This window comes from Lampetra planeri, chromosome 7 (genome assembly GCF_965212315.1).
Source record: "Lampetra planeri chromosome 7, kcLamPlan1.2.h2, whole genome shotgun sequence".
In the NCBI taxonomy this organism is placed as follows: Eukaryota; Metazoa; Chordata; class Hyperoartia; order Petromyzontiformes; family Petromyzontidae; genus Lampetra; species Lampetra planeri.
This window is the reverse complement of record NC_136113.1, coordinates 2,891,570-2,912,127: the sequence shown is the minus strand read 5'-3', so window position 1 is coordinate 2,912,127 and position 20,558 is coordinate 2,891,570. Positions and strand designations below refer to the sequence as shown.

General features: G+C 47.7%; 2 protein-coding genes across 2 annotated transcripts; both read left to right on the top strand.

The window, feature by feature from the left end:
* The first annotated feature begins 517 nt into the window (after positions 1-517).
* On the top strand, positions 518-8,646 carry TAF1A (TATA-box binding protein associated factor, RNA polymerase I subunit A). Its single transcript, XM_078595951.1, has 11 exons — positions 518-721; positions 1,193-1,327; positions 2,207-2,364; positions 2,717-2,830; positions 4,197-4,398; positions 4,655-4,788; positions 4,904-5,062; positions 5,972-6,038; positions 6,146-6,266; positions 6,807-6,961; positions 7,798-8,646. The coding sequence occupies exons 2-11, from the start codon at positions 1,201-1,203 to the stop codon at positions 7,866-7,868; spliced, it is 1,308 nt and encodes a 435-aa protein (XP_078452077.1). The 5' UTR covers positions 518-721; positions 1,193-1,200; the 3' UTR covers positions 7,869-8,646.
* A 1,434-nt stretch (positions 8,647-10,080) lies between these two features.
* Positions 10,081-20,284, top strand: LOC144719768 (HHIP-like protein 2). Its single transcript, XM_078595950.1, has 9 exons — positions 10,081-10,655; positions 14,645-15,297; positions 15,784-15,927; positions 16,550-16,878; positions 17,072-17,198; positions 17,409-17,554; positions 18,257-18,338; positions 18,459-18,541; positions 18,648-20,284. The coding sequence occupies exons 1-9, from the start codon at positions 10,365-10,367 to the stop codon at positions 19,061-19,063; spliced, it is 2,271 nt and encodes a 756-aa protein (XP_078452076.1). The 5' UTR covers positions 10,081-10,364; the 3' UTR covers positions 19,064-20,284.
* The last annotated feature ends 274 nt before the right edge of the window (positions 20,285-20,558 follow it).

Here is a 20,558-nt window from a genome sequence, read left to right as displayed (position 1 = left end):
CAACACAAGTCTCCGTAATCAGGTGGGACCGTCATTGCCTCACTTGATACAGCTAATCTGGCTGTGACGGTCCCACCTGATGACGGAGACTTGTGTTGCCTCCGAAACGTCGTGATTTTTGTTTTTATTTTGTTTTACTTTCTACGTGACTTTACCGAAATAACCTAAGAAGATGTTTTCATTTTATTATTTTTATTTAACATTTAATTTAATTTTAGTATTTTTTATTTTATTTTCTATCTACGCGACTTTACAGAAAGAACCAAAAATATTGTACTATAACAATAGAGCAAGTGCAGCATCACTGAACCGGAATTAATAGCTTGAACCCATTTAGCGCGGGGGCCCTTGAAAGTCCGGGGCCCGTAGCATTTGTAGCTACTTTTGCTACTCAAATAACAATTCGGCACTGGTTTAACCGATCTCTGGCCACAACCACTGCCCATTCATTTCTCTCCGCAACATCCATGGGGAATCGATTCCACAGCGCTCCACCGAAATATTCTCGGAATCGATCCAACACGTGGCAGCCTGCGCACGCGGAAGTGGCTCCTGGCTTTGCGTGCGGAGCAACAAAAGCTGCTCGCGCTCCGCTAACCCCAGAGTCTGCCAGGCTCGTGCCCGATTAGCTTCCCCAGTCTACTGCAGGCGAACTCCTCTGAGGTCCGGCTCGTCGGCAGCCTTAACAGCCCCGCAAGCCGCCTCCTCGACAGCCGCTACGGTGCGACTGCGTCGCGCGCTTTCGGATGCGCTTCGGCGGCCGTCTGGAACGTTTTTCCATTCGGATGTTCCGGAGCTATGTACTTTCAAATGTTGATTGAAAGCAACATTTTTTCTGAAACTGCTTTTTGTGTTTAGTTTGTTGGCCTTAGCCCCGCCCGCACCTCCGATTAGCAGGATATGCTACGCACGGCGCGAAAGAAGTTCAACATAGCACACACCGCGACGCCACACCGCTCTACAGAGTCGCTTAACGACCTCGCTCACAAAGCCACTCGGCGAGGCTAGTCTGAACATGTGCGCGCTATGGCTCTCGGTGTGGATTGTGGACCTGTGTCCTGGTCCAGACCAGAATAGGAGCACCACAGCGCGGGCTTGGATCACCATCTTGGGCAAACGCTTTGTCTTTTTCAACCCCGAATTCGCTGCCTCCTCTCTCTCTCTCCCTGTTGACTCGTGCGTGGCACTGCAGTTTCGGCCATGAAGGATCAGCGACAGGTGAAGACGACAAGCGAGGAGGAAGAGGATGAGGAGGAGACTGAGGAGCCCCTCTTAGGCTCGTCTGGCTTGAGGCCTCGCCAGGAGGTTATCGCCTGCAATCACTTCTGTACGTTGCCAGACCGGGCTTACAACACGAGCGTAGCCTCGGGTCACCTCCAGCCACATTTCGTTGGGGAGGGATGGGAGGGATGGCGTGGATTTGTACTAAAATAAACCACTCAACTATTTCGTTTTATTTCATCAGGTGAGGGCCACAATAGCTATTTTTTTCAGAAGCGACCTGGCCACAAATGATATAGCTCAACGAAGTGGCTTAGCACGTGGACATTTATAGCAGCCAAATATGTACTGTACTTTAAACGCATGTTTCTAAATTTGGGAAAAAACTGGAGGACCTGGAGAAAAATCTACGCGACCACGGGGAGAACATGGAAACTCCAAATATACAGGCGTCAGGTTTGGGATTGAACCCACGACCTCCTGTACACCAGGCGAGGTAGTAAACATCTTGCCACCGTATCACATTATTAGCACCAGGCCTGCAAAATGACAAACGCTGCTGGAGGCCTAACCATAAGATTGAGGAATGGACCCCATGTTCGTGTGTATTCTTCGTCGCTCAGATGCCCCAGTGCTGAGATTGGGCCGAATGAATTCACCCATTGAGTATGGGAGGGGCGTTCATAATTCTTCCACGTACTCAATGTGGTTATCTTGGACTTGGTGAGGTTTTCCTAGTTAAAGGGCACCATTGTTATGAGATGCAGCAGCTGATTTGCAAAGTATGCCATTTAGTGCTAGCACTACACATCACCTTACCTGTGCTCTCCAACAGCAAACACATCCCATCGGTCAAGATATATCCACGGCTGGATGAAAGCCTCCCCAGGACGGGCACCATCTCTCATGGTTGCACGTTTCTCCAGACTAATAAGGGGATCTGGTGAGCACTTGGCAGACGATGGGGTGTGTTCATTCGTTACAGGGCACACGTTAACAAAGCCAGCGGGGATTTTTGGGAGGAGCACATGGCTGATTGAATTGCACGAGGCCTTGCTGCGCCACCACTGGGTCCGCGCTGCTCATCTCCTGCTGCCTGCGCTTGGAAGCCTGGAGTGGTTGGGGAATAATGTTCTACCCGAGGTGAGGGACGTGTGAAAAGCTGATGTCCAGCGGGACTTGTGAGTCTGTTGTTAAAGGAAGTGCCACCATACACAGCCAGGCCTCGCTGAGCCTTAAACATTTTCAGGAGGGTCCAGATTCCGATTTTCAGCCTTTTTTTTAGCACTGTACATATCTGCTTGTCATCTTGCGCATTTGGACATAATGCTGTAATATTTGTATTTGTCCATGTGGAATTTTAGGACATCTGATGTTCATGTGATATTACACTTTATCATTACCATTTTAAACACCGTAATTATTTCATTAAGCAGAAAATAAAATGTTGGCTGTATGACCTCTTTAAGTCCGTAAATGTTATGTTTTCTTTTAGATTTATTGGAAGGCTGGAGCTGAAGTGATGATGAACCATCCACAGAGAAGTATGGAGCAGTTCAGTCTCTTTGCAAACAGGATGAAGTCATTTTCGAGAGACCTAAAATTGAAGGTAGTTTAACAGAACCTCGCAATATTGATGAATTCAAATTTAAAAGAAACGTGACACTCGACGCAAACACTATTTACATGCAATAGGCCCTTTACCGAAGTTCAACGGAAAGCAGAATAGATAGATGCCAGTATGAATCATGTTGTGTTTACAATGAACACTTAAAATTCTGTATTAGAAAACAGTCTGGCTGGCTAGCTGGCTGTCAGGCTGGCTTGCTGGATGGCTGGCTGGCAGGACGGTCACGTCCGAAGGACATGCAGGATGCAAGTAAGCTTGAAAAAAAAAGTATCACTTTGGTGCCCAGGCGAGTGCGAGTTTGCCCACGGAGCGAGGTTGTGTGAGAAAGGTTCTTGTGCCAGCAGCACAGCTGTGTTATGTGGAGACATCAAGCCCGCCTGTGGCTGTACATCAAGTCTCTCACGCATCGCTTTGCATTTTGGTGCGATCAGCGCACGTCGCTCTCGACGAACTAAAACGGAATCGGAATATTTCAACTGGAGGAATCTGATGAGCTGTGAAGCTCTTTTTCACAGACGTCCAGTAGCGGCGGGTCAGAACGTTACAACGACAAACGATACACGATAGGAGGGCACAGTATAGAAAAGGTAAACAAATCACGTAAAAACAATTAAACCAAACTATACTTTTTATCTTACCAGGTAATGCCCATTGAGCAATTAGCTTATTTTTCAGATGCAACCTGCCCCCAAATGATATCTCAACAAAGCGGCTTATGTGGAAATTCTAGCAGCAAAATAATCTAAATGCATGTATACACGGCAAAAATAAATATCTGCATGGTGTCTTGGCAGTGTGCGTCAACGTTTTCTTCATATTGAAACAAGTTCGGCTTGCCATAGTGATCGGCCTGGGACTTTAGTGATCATTATTCTCATCACCTCCGAAAGAAGTCCATGCATCAACGCATGTGGATTTTACTAAAAAATTTACCCGTAAAAACAAAGTTTTTCACTTTAAATCCTTTATATGCGTGGCGGCTAGAGTCCTCTCGTCCTCTGGCTTGAGATGGCTGCCACCTATGGGTCAGATGATTGCCTGCCACCATTAAGCAATTGGTAATTAAATATAATTTGTTTTTTCCTAAAAAGTGTAAAATTTAGGAAAAAAAATTTCACGAAAATACATTGTCACGCACAACGAGTCTGCGTGCAAAATGTCAGCTCGATTGGATCACGGGAAGTGGGTATAAAAACGACCGAAAGATTTGTACGGTCGTAAGCGCGCAAGCAAGCAAGCAAGTGAACTTAATATAATGGATTTAAAAATGCTATGCACAGTGGGACGTGCCATCCTGTGTGTGTCTGAATTCAGCTGATCTGCTGTTTGGTCCCTTTACCACCAGGTGTGTCTAGAGCATACCTGGAACCTGCTGTGCGAGGGGCGGGAGCAGGAGGGTCACCGTGAGCTTATTGCCTTCACTGCGAAGCACAGGGACCTTGCCTCGCCCAGCCGCGTCCTGCTCGTAGACCTCATCCAAGGCTATTGCGGTCTACTTCACTACTATGACTGGCAGCAGCAAAAGGACCATCTTTCCAGTGGAAATGGTACTGTGTCATTTGGTGTGCACGCTAATAGCACTTGCCCCAGTAGTCTGTTAAGGCTGTACGGGTGGATCTTTGTCTTTGTTTTGGCGTGTATATTTTCATGCTTCATTTTATTAGGTTTTGGAGTTCTTAATTTCTTTGCATTAGTCGAGCTATTGCTCTCTCTGCTAAAGGTTTGTTTTGCCGTGTTACAGTTTTTTTTTTGCACAAAGGAAACATGTCTATTTGTTTTGATTACGGTCATGTCGTGATTCAGACGTGGGTGATACGCAGACCAACTCGGCTGCCGTGAAGGAGATGCACCATAGCTTCCGGAAATCCTCCTTAAACTTCATCAGTATCCTGCAGAAACCCGGGGTGTGGGACATATTCACCCCGAAATATGTGGAGGCACGTATTAACAGTTCTACGTGACATAAATAAGCAATGTATCCACAATATACTTCGTTATTGTATTCAACGGCCTCCGTCACGTCTTCCTTTTTGCTTACCACCATTTCCACAGCTGTTGGAGTTTTACGGAAACGTGGACGAAGCCCACGAACTTCTGGAGAACATTGCGTATGACAACAAGTACCCACCCAACCCCAATGCTCACGTCCAGCTCTACAACTTCCTCAAGAAACACGACGCTCCTCAACAGAAGCTGCTCGGCGTGCTCAGGGTGCTGCCTTAAGCCGCGGTTATTTGCAAACCGAATGGAAAACCCGACATTTTAAATGTTTTCTTTTTAAATGACTGTGAACATTTGCCGTGTACTTCTTTTTAGTATTTTTTTGCCGTGTACTGCTTTTTTGTATTTGTATTTTCAGCCAACACCTGTTTAGGTCGAGGTACACCGATTGTACTCTTGCACAGGTTGACAATCACCGAATGTTCGCTTGTAGCCCCCCCCCCCCACGTTCCATTCCCTGGCTACCACATTCAGATAAGCCCCTCCCCCCCTTGACTTGTATTTAAGAGCTTGACTCTTGGAATTTTGCCTCACTTGAGACAGTAAATCTGGCTGTGACGGTCCCACCTGATGACGGAGACTTGTCTTGCCTCCGAAACGTCGTGATTTGTTATTTTATTTCTATAATGTTTTCAATTATATTATTTATTTTTTACCTACGTGACTTTACCGAAAAACCTAAGAGTTTATTTGCCGTGTAGTATGTTGTGTCATTTTCTATTTGCTGTAACGCTAAGGTGAATGTGGGTTATGCATCCCTCTTTCTAGACGCACTCATAGGCCAGGTAAAAATTTGCCACTGCTGGCCCTCCCTCACAAGGGATTTGATGACGTTCCACAGTTTTATGCAAGCATCAGTTTTATGTGTTGCTCTCGCAAAGCAAATCATTTTCGTGTCATCTACATAAATAGTAAATTATCACGCGATTCAATCATAATGTAGTACCATGAACGGAGGATTATATCTCAAATCGATGCACAGTTACATGCCTAACAATGGAGTCGTTAAATCGGTGTTCACTATCACTGGTTATACTTGATAAAAAAAGTGTTCAGGGGAAACGCATGACATCATAAATGTCGTTTATTGTCCGTTTGTTGCATGTGTAATTTCAACAGGTCCTGCATAAATTGGTGCCATCTCATGAGCTGATGCTGGAATACAGCCGATTGTTGCACGAAAGTGGTGAGTTTCTGCAGCCCGCTGAGCTGCAGCGAGCACAATGCATCGCGCGTTACATACTACGTGGGGGGCGTGCTTGTTCGTAACGCACATTTTATGTTTTACTTTAGGGACGGACACGATGCGGGAGAGCATTTCTGTGCTGATGAGCCTCCTGGATTACTCTCCCTGGCAGAGGGATGTGCGACCTTGGCAGAGTCTTGCAGAGCTCATCAGCGCTTGCATTAAAAAGTACAGTATGCCGTCACATGTAGACGCAGTACGTTCCGTAAATCCTTTGCACGTGCATGCCACGGTACAACATTTCTTGCAGTTGCACGTTTGCAGGGGGGCTCGCAATTCGAATAGTGACCACCCTTACGAATGTTGCGACTGTATTAACCGTAAAAAAAATATTCACCCGTCTGATTTATGGTGGAGTTGGCTACATACAAAACTATAAATTCCCACTGATGTTATCCATAGCTTGGAATCAAACTCAGGTTGCCGGGTTCGTAGTGCAATGCGTAAAACTAAATGACGCCGCTTCACTCCCAAAATACGCTCGCTTACTTTCAGACTTATTTGTATTAATTGCCACTTGGCTAATGTTTTTTCGGTCATCCAAAAACTTAACAAACTGCATTTCTGTGGCATGTTTATATCTTTGGGTGATCAATAAAAACACATCAATACATATGAACAGACTGCTACATGTAAAGTGTGAGGGATGCAGTAGGTCCATGCTACCATTGTGTAATGCGCATAGTCTCTTGTCTGACTACTGCACAGTGGGAATGAGGTCTGCTTTTTCGAGTCCTGGGAAGACCGGATGGACTGGTGGCCAGGGTTCTGCTTCTGTGAGGACCAGGCCAAGGATGACTTCCACTACAATCCTCTCCTTGCATCCAACAAGGCCACTATAGCCAATGGGCTGATGGGGAAGAGTAAGTACACACAGACACATGAACACACATGGTGTGTGTCATGCAATTAGTCACTTGTGTGAGCAACATTTTTACATCGGTGTTGTAAGTGTAATTTTACTACATTTAATCAATCGCCATTTCTTTCAACGTGAAATTAAGAAAACACATTTTTATCACGGAATCTAGTGTCGTTTATTGTAAAACGTATTAGCTTAGTTTTGAATGTATACATGAATGCACAAGTTTAGTTCAACATATATACACGTGTCATGCATATGGATATCGATACTGTACATGATATATGACTGCGTGCTACACTTGCATACATAGCATAATACAGCAGTGTATGCATACATACACGGAGGCCGTCATTTTTTGCTTCTAAGATAAAAAAAACAAATTGTCTCTGTTTATATAGTCGCGGTGTTTGTACCTGTGCCAAGCATTGCACACGGACTCTGATGTGGACATTCCAACTCTGTTAGATTTACGAGTACACGAGCGTGCTAAAATGGGAAAGTTTTTTGCATCTGCACGTTCAATTATTTTATAAAATACAGTAAGACATCCTCCACACTTTTGTATGATGCTGAATTGATACATGTATGACCTTCATTGCCCGTGTCTCTTTAGTGGTTTTTTTTCTGTGGTCTTTTAATTTGACTCACTGGCTAGACATGTGTGGTTTGTTGCTGGGGTACACATGTGGTGAATGCGTTTGCGGGAACAAGTGGGAAGTCCACGTTGTGTGACTCATTACCTGTGTGCGTGCTTTGGGGAAAGAAAAAAAATGCATGGAAAATGAAATTGAGAATTTGCAAACTATTTATCCATTCCTTTCTCTCCATCTACAGAAAATAAATACGGCGTCCGTGTGCGGGCTCTAGAGAAGAAAATTCCACCCCGCAAGAAGCATAAAACCTAATGTGTGTTTTTGTGTTCGTTTACAAGTATACCATTTGCCAATGTAGCTTGTTCGACATTTCCACTGTTGTAAATCAATATTTGCCAAGTGAATGGTGATGACACAGTATTCTAAGAACTCATGTTTATACAGAGATTTCTATGGACATCTCAATATCCCAGTATCTGGGTTATCTGTTATTTCCGTACAAGTAACTTTTAACAGAATTTGAGAATAAACAGACCTTGGTGTTCATGAGTAGCATTGTAGAACCCTTTATGGGATATGTAATTTCCAAGTTTTGTTTGACATCTATTGACAAGTACATCTCACATTTCATTGTCGCCAGTTTTTAGTGTTGTGTAAATATAAAATGTAAAAAAAGATCAATGTTAAGTTGTCGTTAGTGGTTTGCGATTAATTGTACCTTCAACTTAATTTGTAATATTGTCAGCCGTGGAAATGTGCCAGAATGCTCCGGAACGCCATGGTGGGAGTTAAGTTTTACCACGACTGTTCTGGAAGGAATTAAGGATTCATATTTTTTAAAAATAATTTGACTCGCATATAGACTCCTAGACTAACAGGGAGATCCACAAACACCCACAGACATGCATAGAGACCCACGCGGGGCGTGAAGCTCCACCTCAGATCTAGTGGGGGTGGTGGGAATCATTTGAGTTCCCCCAGTAATTCCCATTTTAGGCGCTGAATACTTTTCAATAGATTTGCAAGCATTTTGTTCAAATGAGTAATTTATGTACATCAAGGCAAAGTACAATAAATCTTTGCTTCGCTACCACGTGTTCGTGTACAATTGTAGTGTGCCGCATGAATGTTGATAATAGGATCTTGCCTAAGTTCTGGAGTTTAGGTCATACTGCATTTCTCCAGGTACCTTGAATGTCCTCTAACCGGCGTGGTGTCACCTATGATTCAGTGCTTTGGAGGGGATGCAATGGTTGGTGGATCACACACATTTGTTAAACTTCCAGACAAGCTGCGCTGAGAGGTAGCTAGGAGATGGCAGTACAGACAGTGGGTTTGTGAACATATCTGTGCAGACCTTTGAAGGAGTTTCGTGTGTGTGGTGGGGTTTCTCCGGGGACTCCGGTTACTCCCACGTGCCAAACACTTCTTCATTTGATGGACTTTTCAAAAAATCCCTATGAAGGACCTTTACTGAAACAGTATCTAGACTTGGTAATGCTTTCTTGGACAAAAACACCCATCCCTGTACAAAGCGTAGAAAGGCGTTAATCCAGAATTGGATTAACAAAAATATCTATACTCTGGTTATTTCGGTAAAGTCACGTAGGTAGAAATATCTACTGGGATATTTTTACAAAGCCTCATCCATGTACCTCGCTGCCGACTCAAGTCCTGATCCCCCTTCTGGGTTTATGCTATCACCATCTTGAAATCTCGCCCAGATCCAGACGAACGCTGGCAAATGGACTGAAATGACGTGATTGCCTTGGATAAACGCCTCATTCGAGATTTAAACAACGCACTTTCTGGCTTGGACATTTCACAAAGGGTTCATCATCAACCGCATCAGGGCATCAAGAGGCCGACGCGCACATTTCCTTAATGAGTCTGAAATTAAAGACCGGCCACAGTGCGACTGTGGCCATACAACCCAAACGATGGGCCATTGAGTAAACCCCTGCAATGGAGGAGGAATAAGCACTCACTCGTGAAGCCCTCTCGTCGTGGCTAGCAGTTGCCGACATTGTCATTGAGCTCCTGACCATACAGTTATTGCTGTGCCGTACGCAAAGAACACGATTGCTGTGGCATGTGTTGAAGACCACTCGAGCCTGAATGCCTCCTCGCTCCGTGGTTATCCAGAAGGTCCGTGCTGTTCGCGTGTAATCGGGCACAGACGGCTGGCAACGCTGTGTGGGTGCTGGGAGGGGACGTCCGGTCGGATCCGTTCACCCGGCTGCCACGAGACGACGCAGGAATGCGGCCACGCACCGAGCCGCTGCGAATCATGATGATAACAATTCGTGACAATGATGGCGAAGGCATTTTTATTTATTGCTGTTATGATTGCGGTGACGATGATGAGGATGACGGTGGTGATAATTGGGGATAATTGTATCGATGACAGTGATGGTCCAATAGCAGACGAGTGTGTCGCGGTGGTGGTGGTGGAGGAGGGTGGAGGGTGGAATTTCACACGGGCAGGAGGAGCGCGCTGTGGTGGTGGTGGTGGTGTTGGTGGAGGAGGTGGTGGAGGAGCCGTGTTTCCCCGGGGACGTGACGTGGGAGGCGGTAGCCCGCCCAGCCGCTATCCACGGAGACTCACGCAACCTCCTCAAATCCACGTCTCTCTTTCTCACACACACCACACCACACATCTCTCCTTCTCTCTCTCTCTCTCACACCACGCCGCCTTGCCTGCCAGCTCCATCCTGCACGAGCAGACATCTGCGTGGGGAGTGTAAGGACCTCGCTAGGTAAGGCTGCGGCGGTGGTGGTGGTGTTAGCTCCGAGTAGACAATTATCATGAGCCTTGCTCCGAATTCTCGTCGTCTGCTCCGTTGGCCTCTCCTCCTCGTTGCCGTCGCCCTGGTTCGCCTCGGCCCGGGGGTCACCGGACACCCTCAGTGTCTCGACTACCGCCCGCCCTTCCAGCCGTCATCCCCGCTGCATCTGTGCACAGAGTACAGCAGCTTCGGCTGCTGCGATGCGGAGAGGGATTTGCAGATCTACCGCAGATTCTGGGAGGTCATGGGGCACATGGATGGAGGCGGATACCGCCTGTGCGCCTCCTTCATCAAGAACCTCCTCTGCCAGGTGAGACGAGGTGATGCCTCTGGCTCCTCCGTGTGTTTGTGTTGTTCTTTGTGCGTGGGCCACGTGGAGGAGGGACCACAAGCTGAGCTCATTACAAATGGGATTGGATGCATTGGTGGTACAGGAGTAGTGATGATAACAATTACGTCCCAAGATTCGCCTTTCGGGTCTTGGTGCATTGAGATGTTTGGCCACGTTCATTCATGAGTTTGGCAGCTGCTTTTGGGAGAGACAGAGGAATAATCCACCATGCACACGAGGGATAAGCACACTCAAAAGTTCCTCACGGATGGATTTAAGTCTCCGTTGCTGTCACCGTCATCTCCTGGCCACCCCGCAGCCAAAGTCTACAACAGCTGGTACAGTAATCGTTCACAGGCAGTAATTACAAACCATCCGCGTGTATGGGGACTGAATAGAGAAACGTTAACATACAACGTGTTGTAATAATTAAGAACACAGGTGGCTGGATGATAAATAGAACAGGTGGCTAATAATTAAGAGCAGGTGGATGGATGTCTTTAGACATCCGGGGTGGAGAGCATTGTCTAATTGAGGGCGAGGAGAGCGAGATGATCAAAGGGGGAGCGAGGGCCAAAAGTCGGGGCGCGTGCCTGGGACGATGACGATTTGGTGGCTCGGTCCTCGTAAGGAGGGATGTGAACCTCCCGCACATACAAATCATCTTGACGCAAGTACTAACCTGGCTCAGCCGTGCTTAATGTCTTCGTCTTAACTAGACCAAAGATAACGGGCTAATTTTTAAGTTGATGATTTTGTATGGCCCGCGAATGATGTTATACATATCCAAATGGCCATTGGCAGAAAAAAGGTTCCCCACCCCCTGGTCTCAAGGGTGTGTGGGCAATACCAGCGACTTGAGGTCGTGACTGCCCATTCATTGAGCATCGGGTTTCGTCTCCACATTCGGAGAGACAAGGGGCACTTTGCATTAATAAGATGTGCTGACAACTTGTCAAAGTGCATGGGAGACCACTCCTTGGATCTTCTCGTTCATCAGATGTCCAGACTTTCGAGCAGGGGCGTTTCCCCAAACGCCAGTTCTCGCGACTCGCCACGCGACGTCTTGTTCCGCGTTTACTCCCCATTCAAGTACAAGTCGGTCCACGCTTCACGCGCCCGATGATTGTTAAACACGTGACGCTACAAGCAATTATGGCGCACAGACACGTGGAACGGGTACGCACGCACACAAATATCTCAATTTTTATTTGAATAGACACAATGAACGCAGACAGCGTTATTTGCTTCGCGCGAGACGTGTTTAACAATCATCAGGGGCGTGTAGCGTGAACGGACTCGTATTTGAGTGGGGGAGTAAACGCGGAATAAGACGTAGCGTGGCGGGTGACTCGCGAGGTCTGGCGTGTGCGAAACCCTCCTCGATATGAACATGTGCAGAACATGTTTAAAGCGAAAGTGACTTCGCCTACAACCAGTGCATGGTGTGCCAAAAGCGTAGTTCAGGGCAAACCCCCTTTAGGTAGCGGACGTGAGCAAAGTGTTTACACTGGAGCAGTGGGTGCTGTGTGACTTCTCCGTGCGAACTTCAGATGCCGAGTACAGTTTACAAACAAGGAATGAAAATAAGCCGGCAAGGTCTGTCGTGAGTAATATGCGACCTCAATAATACAGGTTTTTTGTGATGTTATAGCGCGTATTTACGTATTTCGCGATCTGAACCCCCCCCCACCTCCCCAAATAAAAACCTGTATTTTATGGATGATTTTGACTTAAAGCTTTCGTGACAGCAGGAATTCATATTCTTTGGGTCTTTCGGTAAAGTCACGTAGGTTCACATTTCGATCACAAGCGATGACGTCATCACACGTGATCGAAACGTCGTAGTTTTTGTGTTGATTTTATATTCATTTTTTTTTATTAATACGTACCTCTCTACGTGCTCTTTACCGAAAGACCCAAAGAATATGTACGATATTGGTCGCGAAAGCCGACGCGTTGAACTGAATACGACACCTGCTGGCCATTCGAGTCCAATGCAATCGTGGATGGCGGGGCAAATCGTTGGCCCTCAAATGAACCAACCCAGGGTCCATTAAATCTTTTTTAATTCGCGCAGAGGCCACGGGGGATATGGAATACAGCAGCACTCTCTGTACCCGCTCGTAAATTAGTCAGTCTCTGCAAAGGCCGGCGCGAAGGCTCCAGGCGAGTTCCCTTCCTACCACTCTTCCAAGCAGCACGCGAAGAGTTGGCTCCTTGTGTAAACCGTTTTATGCAACAATTGGCGCCCGTCATTAACTGGCCTAGGTTCACTTTGCAGCCGGAAATGAAAAATGAAGTGCCACACTGCCATTTGGTTCGCATTCCGAGGACGGACGATCCAAGGAGAGGTGCCAGACTCCGGGGAAGTGTCTGTTGTAAGTGTTGTACAGTACTGCAAAGCCCTTTGTTATAAGTGCCCTGCCTCACACTTGCTCGCCACACAGATGTGCATCCATTGACGAGGGCACTCAGGGCATTTTGGAGTCCCAAGGCACCGTTTGTTTTGCAGATTTTTTCCACTATTCTGTGAGATGTGTAACTAAAATAAAAAATGTAATACTGTATCTTATTGTTGTGCATGTTGTTTGCCCGGGTCATTTATCTTGAGCCCAGCCAACTTTGCAAGCTCTGCTGTTCAGTTCTTTACTTATTTGCCCCTTACAAGTTTTAAAAACATTCGAAGTTTTCTGTTGTGTTTCGAGGCCATGTAAGGACAGGGATGAAAATAATTAAAGAAACAGGCGAGTGTGTGGTGGCCTGCTGTTGCAGAATGTTTTTTTTGATAGTGAGATGCAACATTCCAAGGTGCACAAAAATAAATATTTTAATCAGTGCTTGTTACCCGAGTCAGAAAATTGGACATTGACAAATCAAATTGAACAATGTGAAAAGTAAGTTGGCTTGGGCACGCCACGGCCTCCTGGTAAGAGATGAAGAACGAGACCGGTTATGGAATGGAAGTCGGAGGAGGGAACATTCCCAAGGAAACGAGAAATGACGTGGAGAGTTGACCTCATGCACAGCAGCGACTTGTATTCGTGGCACCGCAGGATGGAGCATTGATGTGATGCATATAAAGGAAGCGTGATAAAGCGAGCTAAATATGATACTTTTGCAAATTGGCCCTTGGAGTATATCGAGCTTTGTGTTTTGTGAAAGGGCTTTAAGAATTGAGTGCTGGCTTCTGGGTCGGATAATGAACACCATGTTAACCATATGCTCAAGAAATGTCTTAAACCTTTCTTCAAACGAAACGTGAGCACTCGTGTTGGATTGATGACAGATGTGCCGTGGGGCAGTGAAGTGGAGATCAAGATGGGGTTAGCCTCAGCCATAACTTTTGTGGAAAGCAGATTTCGGGGAATACTTAAGTGGAGCATCGGACATCAAAAACCGAGCCCGGATGTGAAACCGACACGTGTAGTACTTGTCAAGCAATGCCCAACTGAATGGCTTCAAGATATATACACCTTCCTAAAACCCAATCGATAACCACTCTTTATGTCATTTTGTCTTGATGGAAAACATAAAAAGTAATCACCTTTGGCACTAAACTGCTCGAGCATAACACATTGTGTCACCATTTGCACTGTAGCTATACAAATGGCCCAATACTCTGAGCACTGCAGATAAGAGTTGTAAATGCGCCTTAATAATTATAATGTATTTTAATTTAGTGCCTTTAATCAAAAGCTCACAAAGTGCTGTACACGTTAAAATGTCAACACATAATTCAAAACAAGATAATAATAAAAAGTACTCCACCAGACAAAACTGTTTGGGTGAACAGATTGCACCGAGCGCTCCGCAAGCGTTGGTATTGACCGACGTGAGCTTTCGTGACTTAAAGACATCGCCTGTGCCCGAGTCACGGACACGGATGGGAAGGTGGCTTCCATGGGTGGGGAGCTATAACAGCAGACATCCAGGCCGCTGTCACATTGTCGCCCTGGCCCCGGCAGGAGTGCTCGCCGTACGCGGCGCACCTCTTCGACGCCGAGGACCTGTCCACGCCCGTGCGCACCTTGCCGGGCCTCTGCCCCGACTACTGCCGCTCCTTCTACTACCAGTGCGGCTCCACCCTGAGCCTGCTGACCGACGACAAGGAGCTACGACGCCTGGAGACGGACGGGGAGCGGCTCTGCAAGAGGCTCGTGCTGGAAGACAAGGAGTACTGCTACCCCGCCGTGCTGGAGAGCCCCGACCTCAACGCGGAGCTGGGCGTCGTGCAGGCGGGAGAAGACGGCTGCATGCAGCTGTGCCTCGAGGAGGTGGCCAACGGGTTGCGCAACCCCGTGGCCATGGTGCACGCCGGCGACGGCACGCACCGCCGCTTCGTGGCCGAGCAGCTGGGCCTCGTGTGGATGCTGCTGCCCAACGGCTCGCGGGCCGAACGGCCCTTCCTCAACGTCAGCAAGGAGGTCCTCACCTCGCCCTGGATCGGGGATGAGCGCGGGTTCCTTTGCCTGGCCTTCCACCCCAACTATCGTAAGAACGGCAAGATGTACACGTACTACTCGGTGCTCTCCAAGGATCGCAAGAGAGAGCTGATACGCATCAGCGAGTTCCGCGTGTCGCCAGACAACATGAACTATGTCGATCCCAAAACCGAGAGGTAAGCAGATCGCATGGTACGTGTTGGGTATTTATCATAGTTTTGGCTGTCATTGGCTGCACAAGGAAAGTCTGTGGTTCACAGTAAGTGGTTGTTTTTCGTTCAATATGTTTATTTTGGAGGTTCCGCTGTTTTAGGATAATGGGTCTCTTATTTGTCATGCTCGTGCATGCCAAGAACATAGCGTTTATATTTCCAGCAAAGGACACTGATGTAATGATGTTTTTAATAGCAATGTATATTCAGTTGTCTGAAAGATGTACACATTTACATGATGGGTTTCATACATTTATACAAGTCATCTTGTTGGAAACGTTTCTAACGATATGCATATCTTTATCCATACAATTTATAAGCCATCGCCAAAGTACATTTTACCACTGGGTAGAGTTCCCTTAACGATAAAATTAATTGAGTGCAGTTTGGTTAAACTTTTTTGACATACGCAAATGAAAACACGATGTTAAAAGCCCTCCGTCTGTACAGGTACATTTTAGAGATAGAGGAGCCAGCAGCCAATCACAACGGAGGGCAGTTGCTCTTCGGAGAAGACGGCTTCCTCTACATTTTCACCGGCGATGGTGGCCGTGCCGGGGACCCATTCGGGCTCTTCGGAAACGCGCAGAACAAGTCCGTTCTCCCACACCCCCCCCACCCCGTCACGCCGCCCCTCGTGCGTTTATCGGTGCAGTGAAGTTGCTGACACAGCCTTAACCCTATTGTGGTTTCAACCAGAGATTCATTGCAGCTGGCTCTGTGCTGGTCGGCGACTCGGAAAATATTCTTGCGGCCAACGCACCGCATCGAGTCTGCCTCACGCTATGGTTGTGGCTACTAACAACACGCCTACTCCAGGCTCGCAGCGACGCCGACTACATTCGGTGACAAATTAAGCCCTGGTTACACCTGATTGCAGCACCTGGTGTTTGTGTAATACCTAACATACCCAACATTGCAACGGTTATTTTTACAGGCCTCAAATAGGAACATATCTTCAATGTAGCCACTTGCTTGTTTATATTGTAAAATATCCTCAGTTCCCACCAGTGTTTAAGGCCATTCGTTTACACTTTCCCTCCCATTGGCTTGAGACACATTTCTTCTTTGAGGCCAAGTTTACAGTCTGGTGTCACGTGGAGACGCATGACGTCGTTGCTTTGTCTCTGAAAGGACAAGGCTCATCACGCTTATTACTGTCTCCACATCTTGATCACCACCGCCACCGCCACCGCCGCCTCCCCCCTCCCGCCAGGTCCGCGTTGCTCGGCAAGGTCCTGCGCATCGACGTGGACGGCTCGGACGTGGGGCGGCCGTACCGCGTGCCAAGCGACAACCCCTTCGTACGCGAGCGGGGCGCGCGGCCCGAGGTGTTCGCCTACGGCGTGCGCAACATGTGGCGCTGCTCCTTCGACCGGGGCGACCGGCTGACGGGCGCGGGGCGAGGACGTCTCTTCTGCGGCGACGTCGGGCAGAACAAGTTCGAGGAGGTGGACATCATCGTGAAGGGAGGCAATTATGGCTGGAGAGCCAAGGAGGGCTTCGAGTGCTACGACCGCCAGCTCTGCCACAACCACACACTCGGCACGTTTGTTTTTGGTGATTTCGTTGGCAGAGCGTCCGCCATCATCCGTTTCAATATTCGGGGGTCCGATGTTGTGCCCTGAGCTACTGTGTGCTGCTCTTGGGCAATTGTACGCAGTCATAGTATAAAACACACGTTCAGTCATGAAGCATTCTGTTTGTAATGCCTTGTTTTTGTTTTGTATATGTACAGATGACATCCTTCCAATCTATGCATATAACCACAGCTTGGGGAAGTCTGTTACGGGTGGCTACGTCTACAGGGGGTGCCACTCCCCAAACCTAAATGGACTCTACATCTTTGGAGACTTCATGAGTGGGTGTGTCCTCACCCCAAAATCAATAGCACCAGAGCAGACGTTCTTACACAAAACACCATTTTCTCAAGGTACATTTCTATCTAGACGGCACTGCATTCTTTTAATGGAATGCTTCAGGTTCTAAATTGTCTTCACCTCACAACCAAATTCAACAGCATATGATGTTTCTCTCGGACTGCTTTTTTACTTTTGTTTTGCCGTTGTTGGCAGGCGGCTGATGGCGCTGAAGGAGGACCCTCGGCTCGGACGCTGGGATAAGAAGGACGTGTGCATGGGCCAGGGTCAGACCTGCGTGTTCCCTGGCGTCATCAACAACTACTACCAGTACATCATTTCCTTTGCCGAGGACGAGGCAGGCACGTCTCCCACACTGCCGCCAATGCTCTCCCACATTCAGGCTTTACCCAGCCAACGTGCCGCGTTGATCCAATGGTCCCGCGTTGATTTGTTTTTCACCTATTTGTGCCCGCGGCCACATGATCCGGAATTCACCTGATCTTGTCAGCAGCTAAGCAGGCTTGAGCCTGGCTAGTGCTTGGTTGGGTGAACCCCTTGAATAAAACTGGTGTTGTAGGCAGCTACGGGGCTACCTTGTGTCCACAGGGCAAGTTTGGCAAAACGCATTGTCGTCCTTAACTATACCTCAACATCTCTGCGCCTTGCTTTGAATCTTCAACTGACCAGTGTGTTGAAGTTTGGCCAAAAACCCCCCACGTTACCACATGGCATTGGGAGGCTCTTGCCAGCAGTGTACAGTATTGGCAAAGCACTGTGCATGTTTATATTGCGTCAAAAATTCAGGAGGGTGTCTCTGCGATAAGAGCGCTTGACTTGCACATCAGCTGGTTGCAAATGTCTAATCCGGTCGTGGGTTGACTTGATCAGTCCTGATTTTGAGGGCTGATAAAATCGGTAGCACTCTGTAGAGCACTTCCCGATTACTCATATGCCAACGTTTGTCCTTGAAACAAGTGCTATGAATACCACGATGAGAAAACAACGCTGCGCCGCGACTCCTACACCGCACGTTGAGTTACGGGGCCGTGTTCTGCCTCCAGGAGAGCTGTACTTCTTGTCATCGGGTCTGGCGAGTACTCGGTCTCCCACGTCCACCATCTACCGCATCGTAGACCCGTCCAGGTGCCTCCCCCGCATACCCATCGCCTCCACTCGCAGCTCCACATTTTAACGCGTTGTTGTTGTTGGAAAAAGGACAACCGTGTCTGAGGTGGGTTCTTTTTTTTATTATTCCATTTCTAGGAGAGCTCCCCCAAAGAAGTGCGAGGTGATGGTGGCCCCTGTCAAGGTGAAAGGAAGGCTTGTAGATTTCAAACCCAAACAAAGTAGGTACCATTTAAATGTCCTTACACTACACTGGGGTTTTGCACTCATAAAAATGGAATGTCTTGAACAATTTTCACAAGCCTGGGCTGTGATGTTTTGTTTTAGGGCTGATCATATCAAAAACAACCACCACCCCTCCACCTCCTCCAACAAAACCTCCCCAACTTGCGCCCACTCGGAGGCCCAAGCCTACACGGCCATCTGGGTCAAAAGGCAAAACGTTCACCACCACCACCAATTCAAGGCTAGCAGCACCGGGTGCGCTGCATCCTTCTCGTCGTCCAGCCGCTCAGCCCACTCTGAGGCCCCCGACCGCAGGCGCGATTTCCCGCCAAGGGCAGCAGAAGAGCCAGAGGCGGACGGGCAAGCCAGGGCAGGCCGGCCGCAAACGTCCCTTGGTCAGCAGGCCGTCGAGGCCGTTGCGGCCAGGCACGCGCCGAAGGCCCGCGCCGAACGTGCGGAGGCCACACGCGCCGCGGACGAACATACAGATGGGCGAAAGTAGCCCAGAGAGCAGATGATAAGGTGCAAGTCGCAAGTGCTGTCCGGCACCGACATCCACGGACAAGTCACTCGCCTTTGACGTGAGCGGGGTTTCATTTCAGCGCTGGAGCTGTCCTGGGCTGGGCTCTGGAAAATATTTCGCCTCCGCCCGCCTCTCAGCCACCCCCACGCCACTCACTGTCTTCGGGTGGGCAGTCTCCAGGGGGTTTGGGGGGGGGCGTCTAAATATATTCCATGAGAAATCAAGCCCTTGGTGTGGGCATAATCATGTTAGATCGTGGAGCACAGTACGTTTACACCTGCCTGGCCAGTCTTGGAAAGAGAAGCTGTACTTTGAGTTGCCAACGCATTCTCTGACGGCATAATTGACAAAGGTTAAGAAGCAGCTTGCATTGTCAAGGGCCCTTTTTTAAAAACACACAATGCAGCGGTGCTCGGGCCTGCAGAAGAATCCATCGAGTTGGTGGGGCGGCATTGTGCGATTGCTTTTTTACGGTGTTCATCCTCCTGTATTTTCATCGTTCGAATTTTTACGAAGCATGAACTAAACTTGAATTTGTAAACTAATGACTAAAAATCAGGACAAGTGTATAGTGTTAGTGATTGTTTTAATTTATTTTAATACCCCCATAACTGAAAATATAAAGACCAAAGTGTGAAAAAAACCAATCACCTTTTGGGTTTCACCACCTGTGTATTTACAGCAAAACTCATTGATTGGGTCACGGTCTGTTAAGTTTATTTTGTTTTAAATACAAAAAAACATTACCGTTGCACATGGATTGTGTCGCATTTATTTTTGGTGCTCAGTGTTGCATTTCCGCTGAAATATGCACGTGTAACTTTTCCCCCACATAAAGAGAAATATGTGAAGTCTGCTAAGCCCTCGATTTTGCCGTGGCAGCCACGGACGCCATTTGTTCTGCTGCTTTTCTCAAGCCGGTGTTTGTTTGCAAGTGTGTGTAGGTAGGGTCGCTATGACGCGTGCCAAAATGCCACAGCAGTATTTTGGAGTTTTAAGGATTTCCTATGAATAACAAACAAACGGGCGCAAGCAGTCTTCTGGGTAATAAATCAGCAGCCCTTGTGTTTTCATTATTTTATTGCTGAGGGTTGGGATGAAGTTTCCTTCACCTTGATTGCCTTGAGGTCACCTGTAAACGCACACGTTCTGCGAATTCGTTTTCTCCTGAATGCAATTTTTTTACATTTTGTGCCAAATAAACTCAATCTTTTTAGCGCGCTGTGCTCTGAACCCAGTGACCTGAATTTGATCCCAGGCACAGCTAACCTCAGTCGTGAAGTGATATCTGAACCCCTCCTCGCATCCACCCTCCACCCGATTGACCATTGTGGTGAAGTATGGTCAAACAAATCCCATGGCCAATACGGTGCGGACAGGCCTTCATCCAGCAATGGATTGACAAAGGGCTGTAAAGGATGCAAGACATGTCGGTGTGTGCGTGCAATCAATACAAGTATCAGATGTAAAACCCGAGGAATGTTATTGTG

Coding starts and splice junctions, on each gene's coding strand:
- LOC144719768 (XM_078595950.1), top strand. CDS start 10,365: ATGAGCCTTGCTCCGAATTCTCGTCGTCTGCTCCGTTGGCCTCTCCTC. Junction 10,656..14,644: donor TCAAGAACCTCCTCTGCCAG/GTGAGACGAGGT, acceptor TGGCCCCGGCAG/GAGTGCTCGCCGTACGCGGC. Junction 15,928..16,549: donor TTCGGAAACGCGCAGAACAA/GTCCGTTCTCCC, acceptor CCCTCCCGCCAG/GTCCGCGTTGCTCGGCAAGG.
- TAF1A (XM_078595951.1), top strand. CDS start 1,201: ATGAAGGATCAGCGACAGGTGAAGACGACAAGCGAGGAGGAAGAGGAT. Junction 4,399..4,654: donor CCATCTTTCCAGTGGAAATG/GTACTGTGTCAT, acceptor GTCGTGATTCAG/ACGTGGGTGATACGCAGACC. Junction 5,063..5,971: donor AGCTGCTCGGCGTGCTCAGG/GTGCTGCCTTAA, acceptor TAATTTCAACAG/GTCCTGCATAAATTGGTGCC.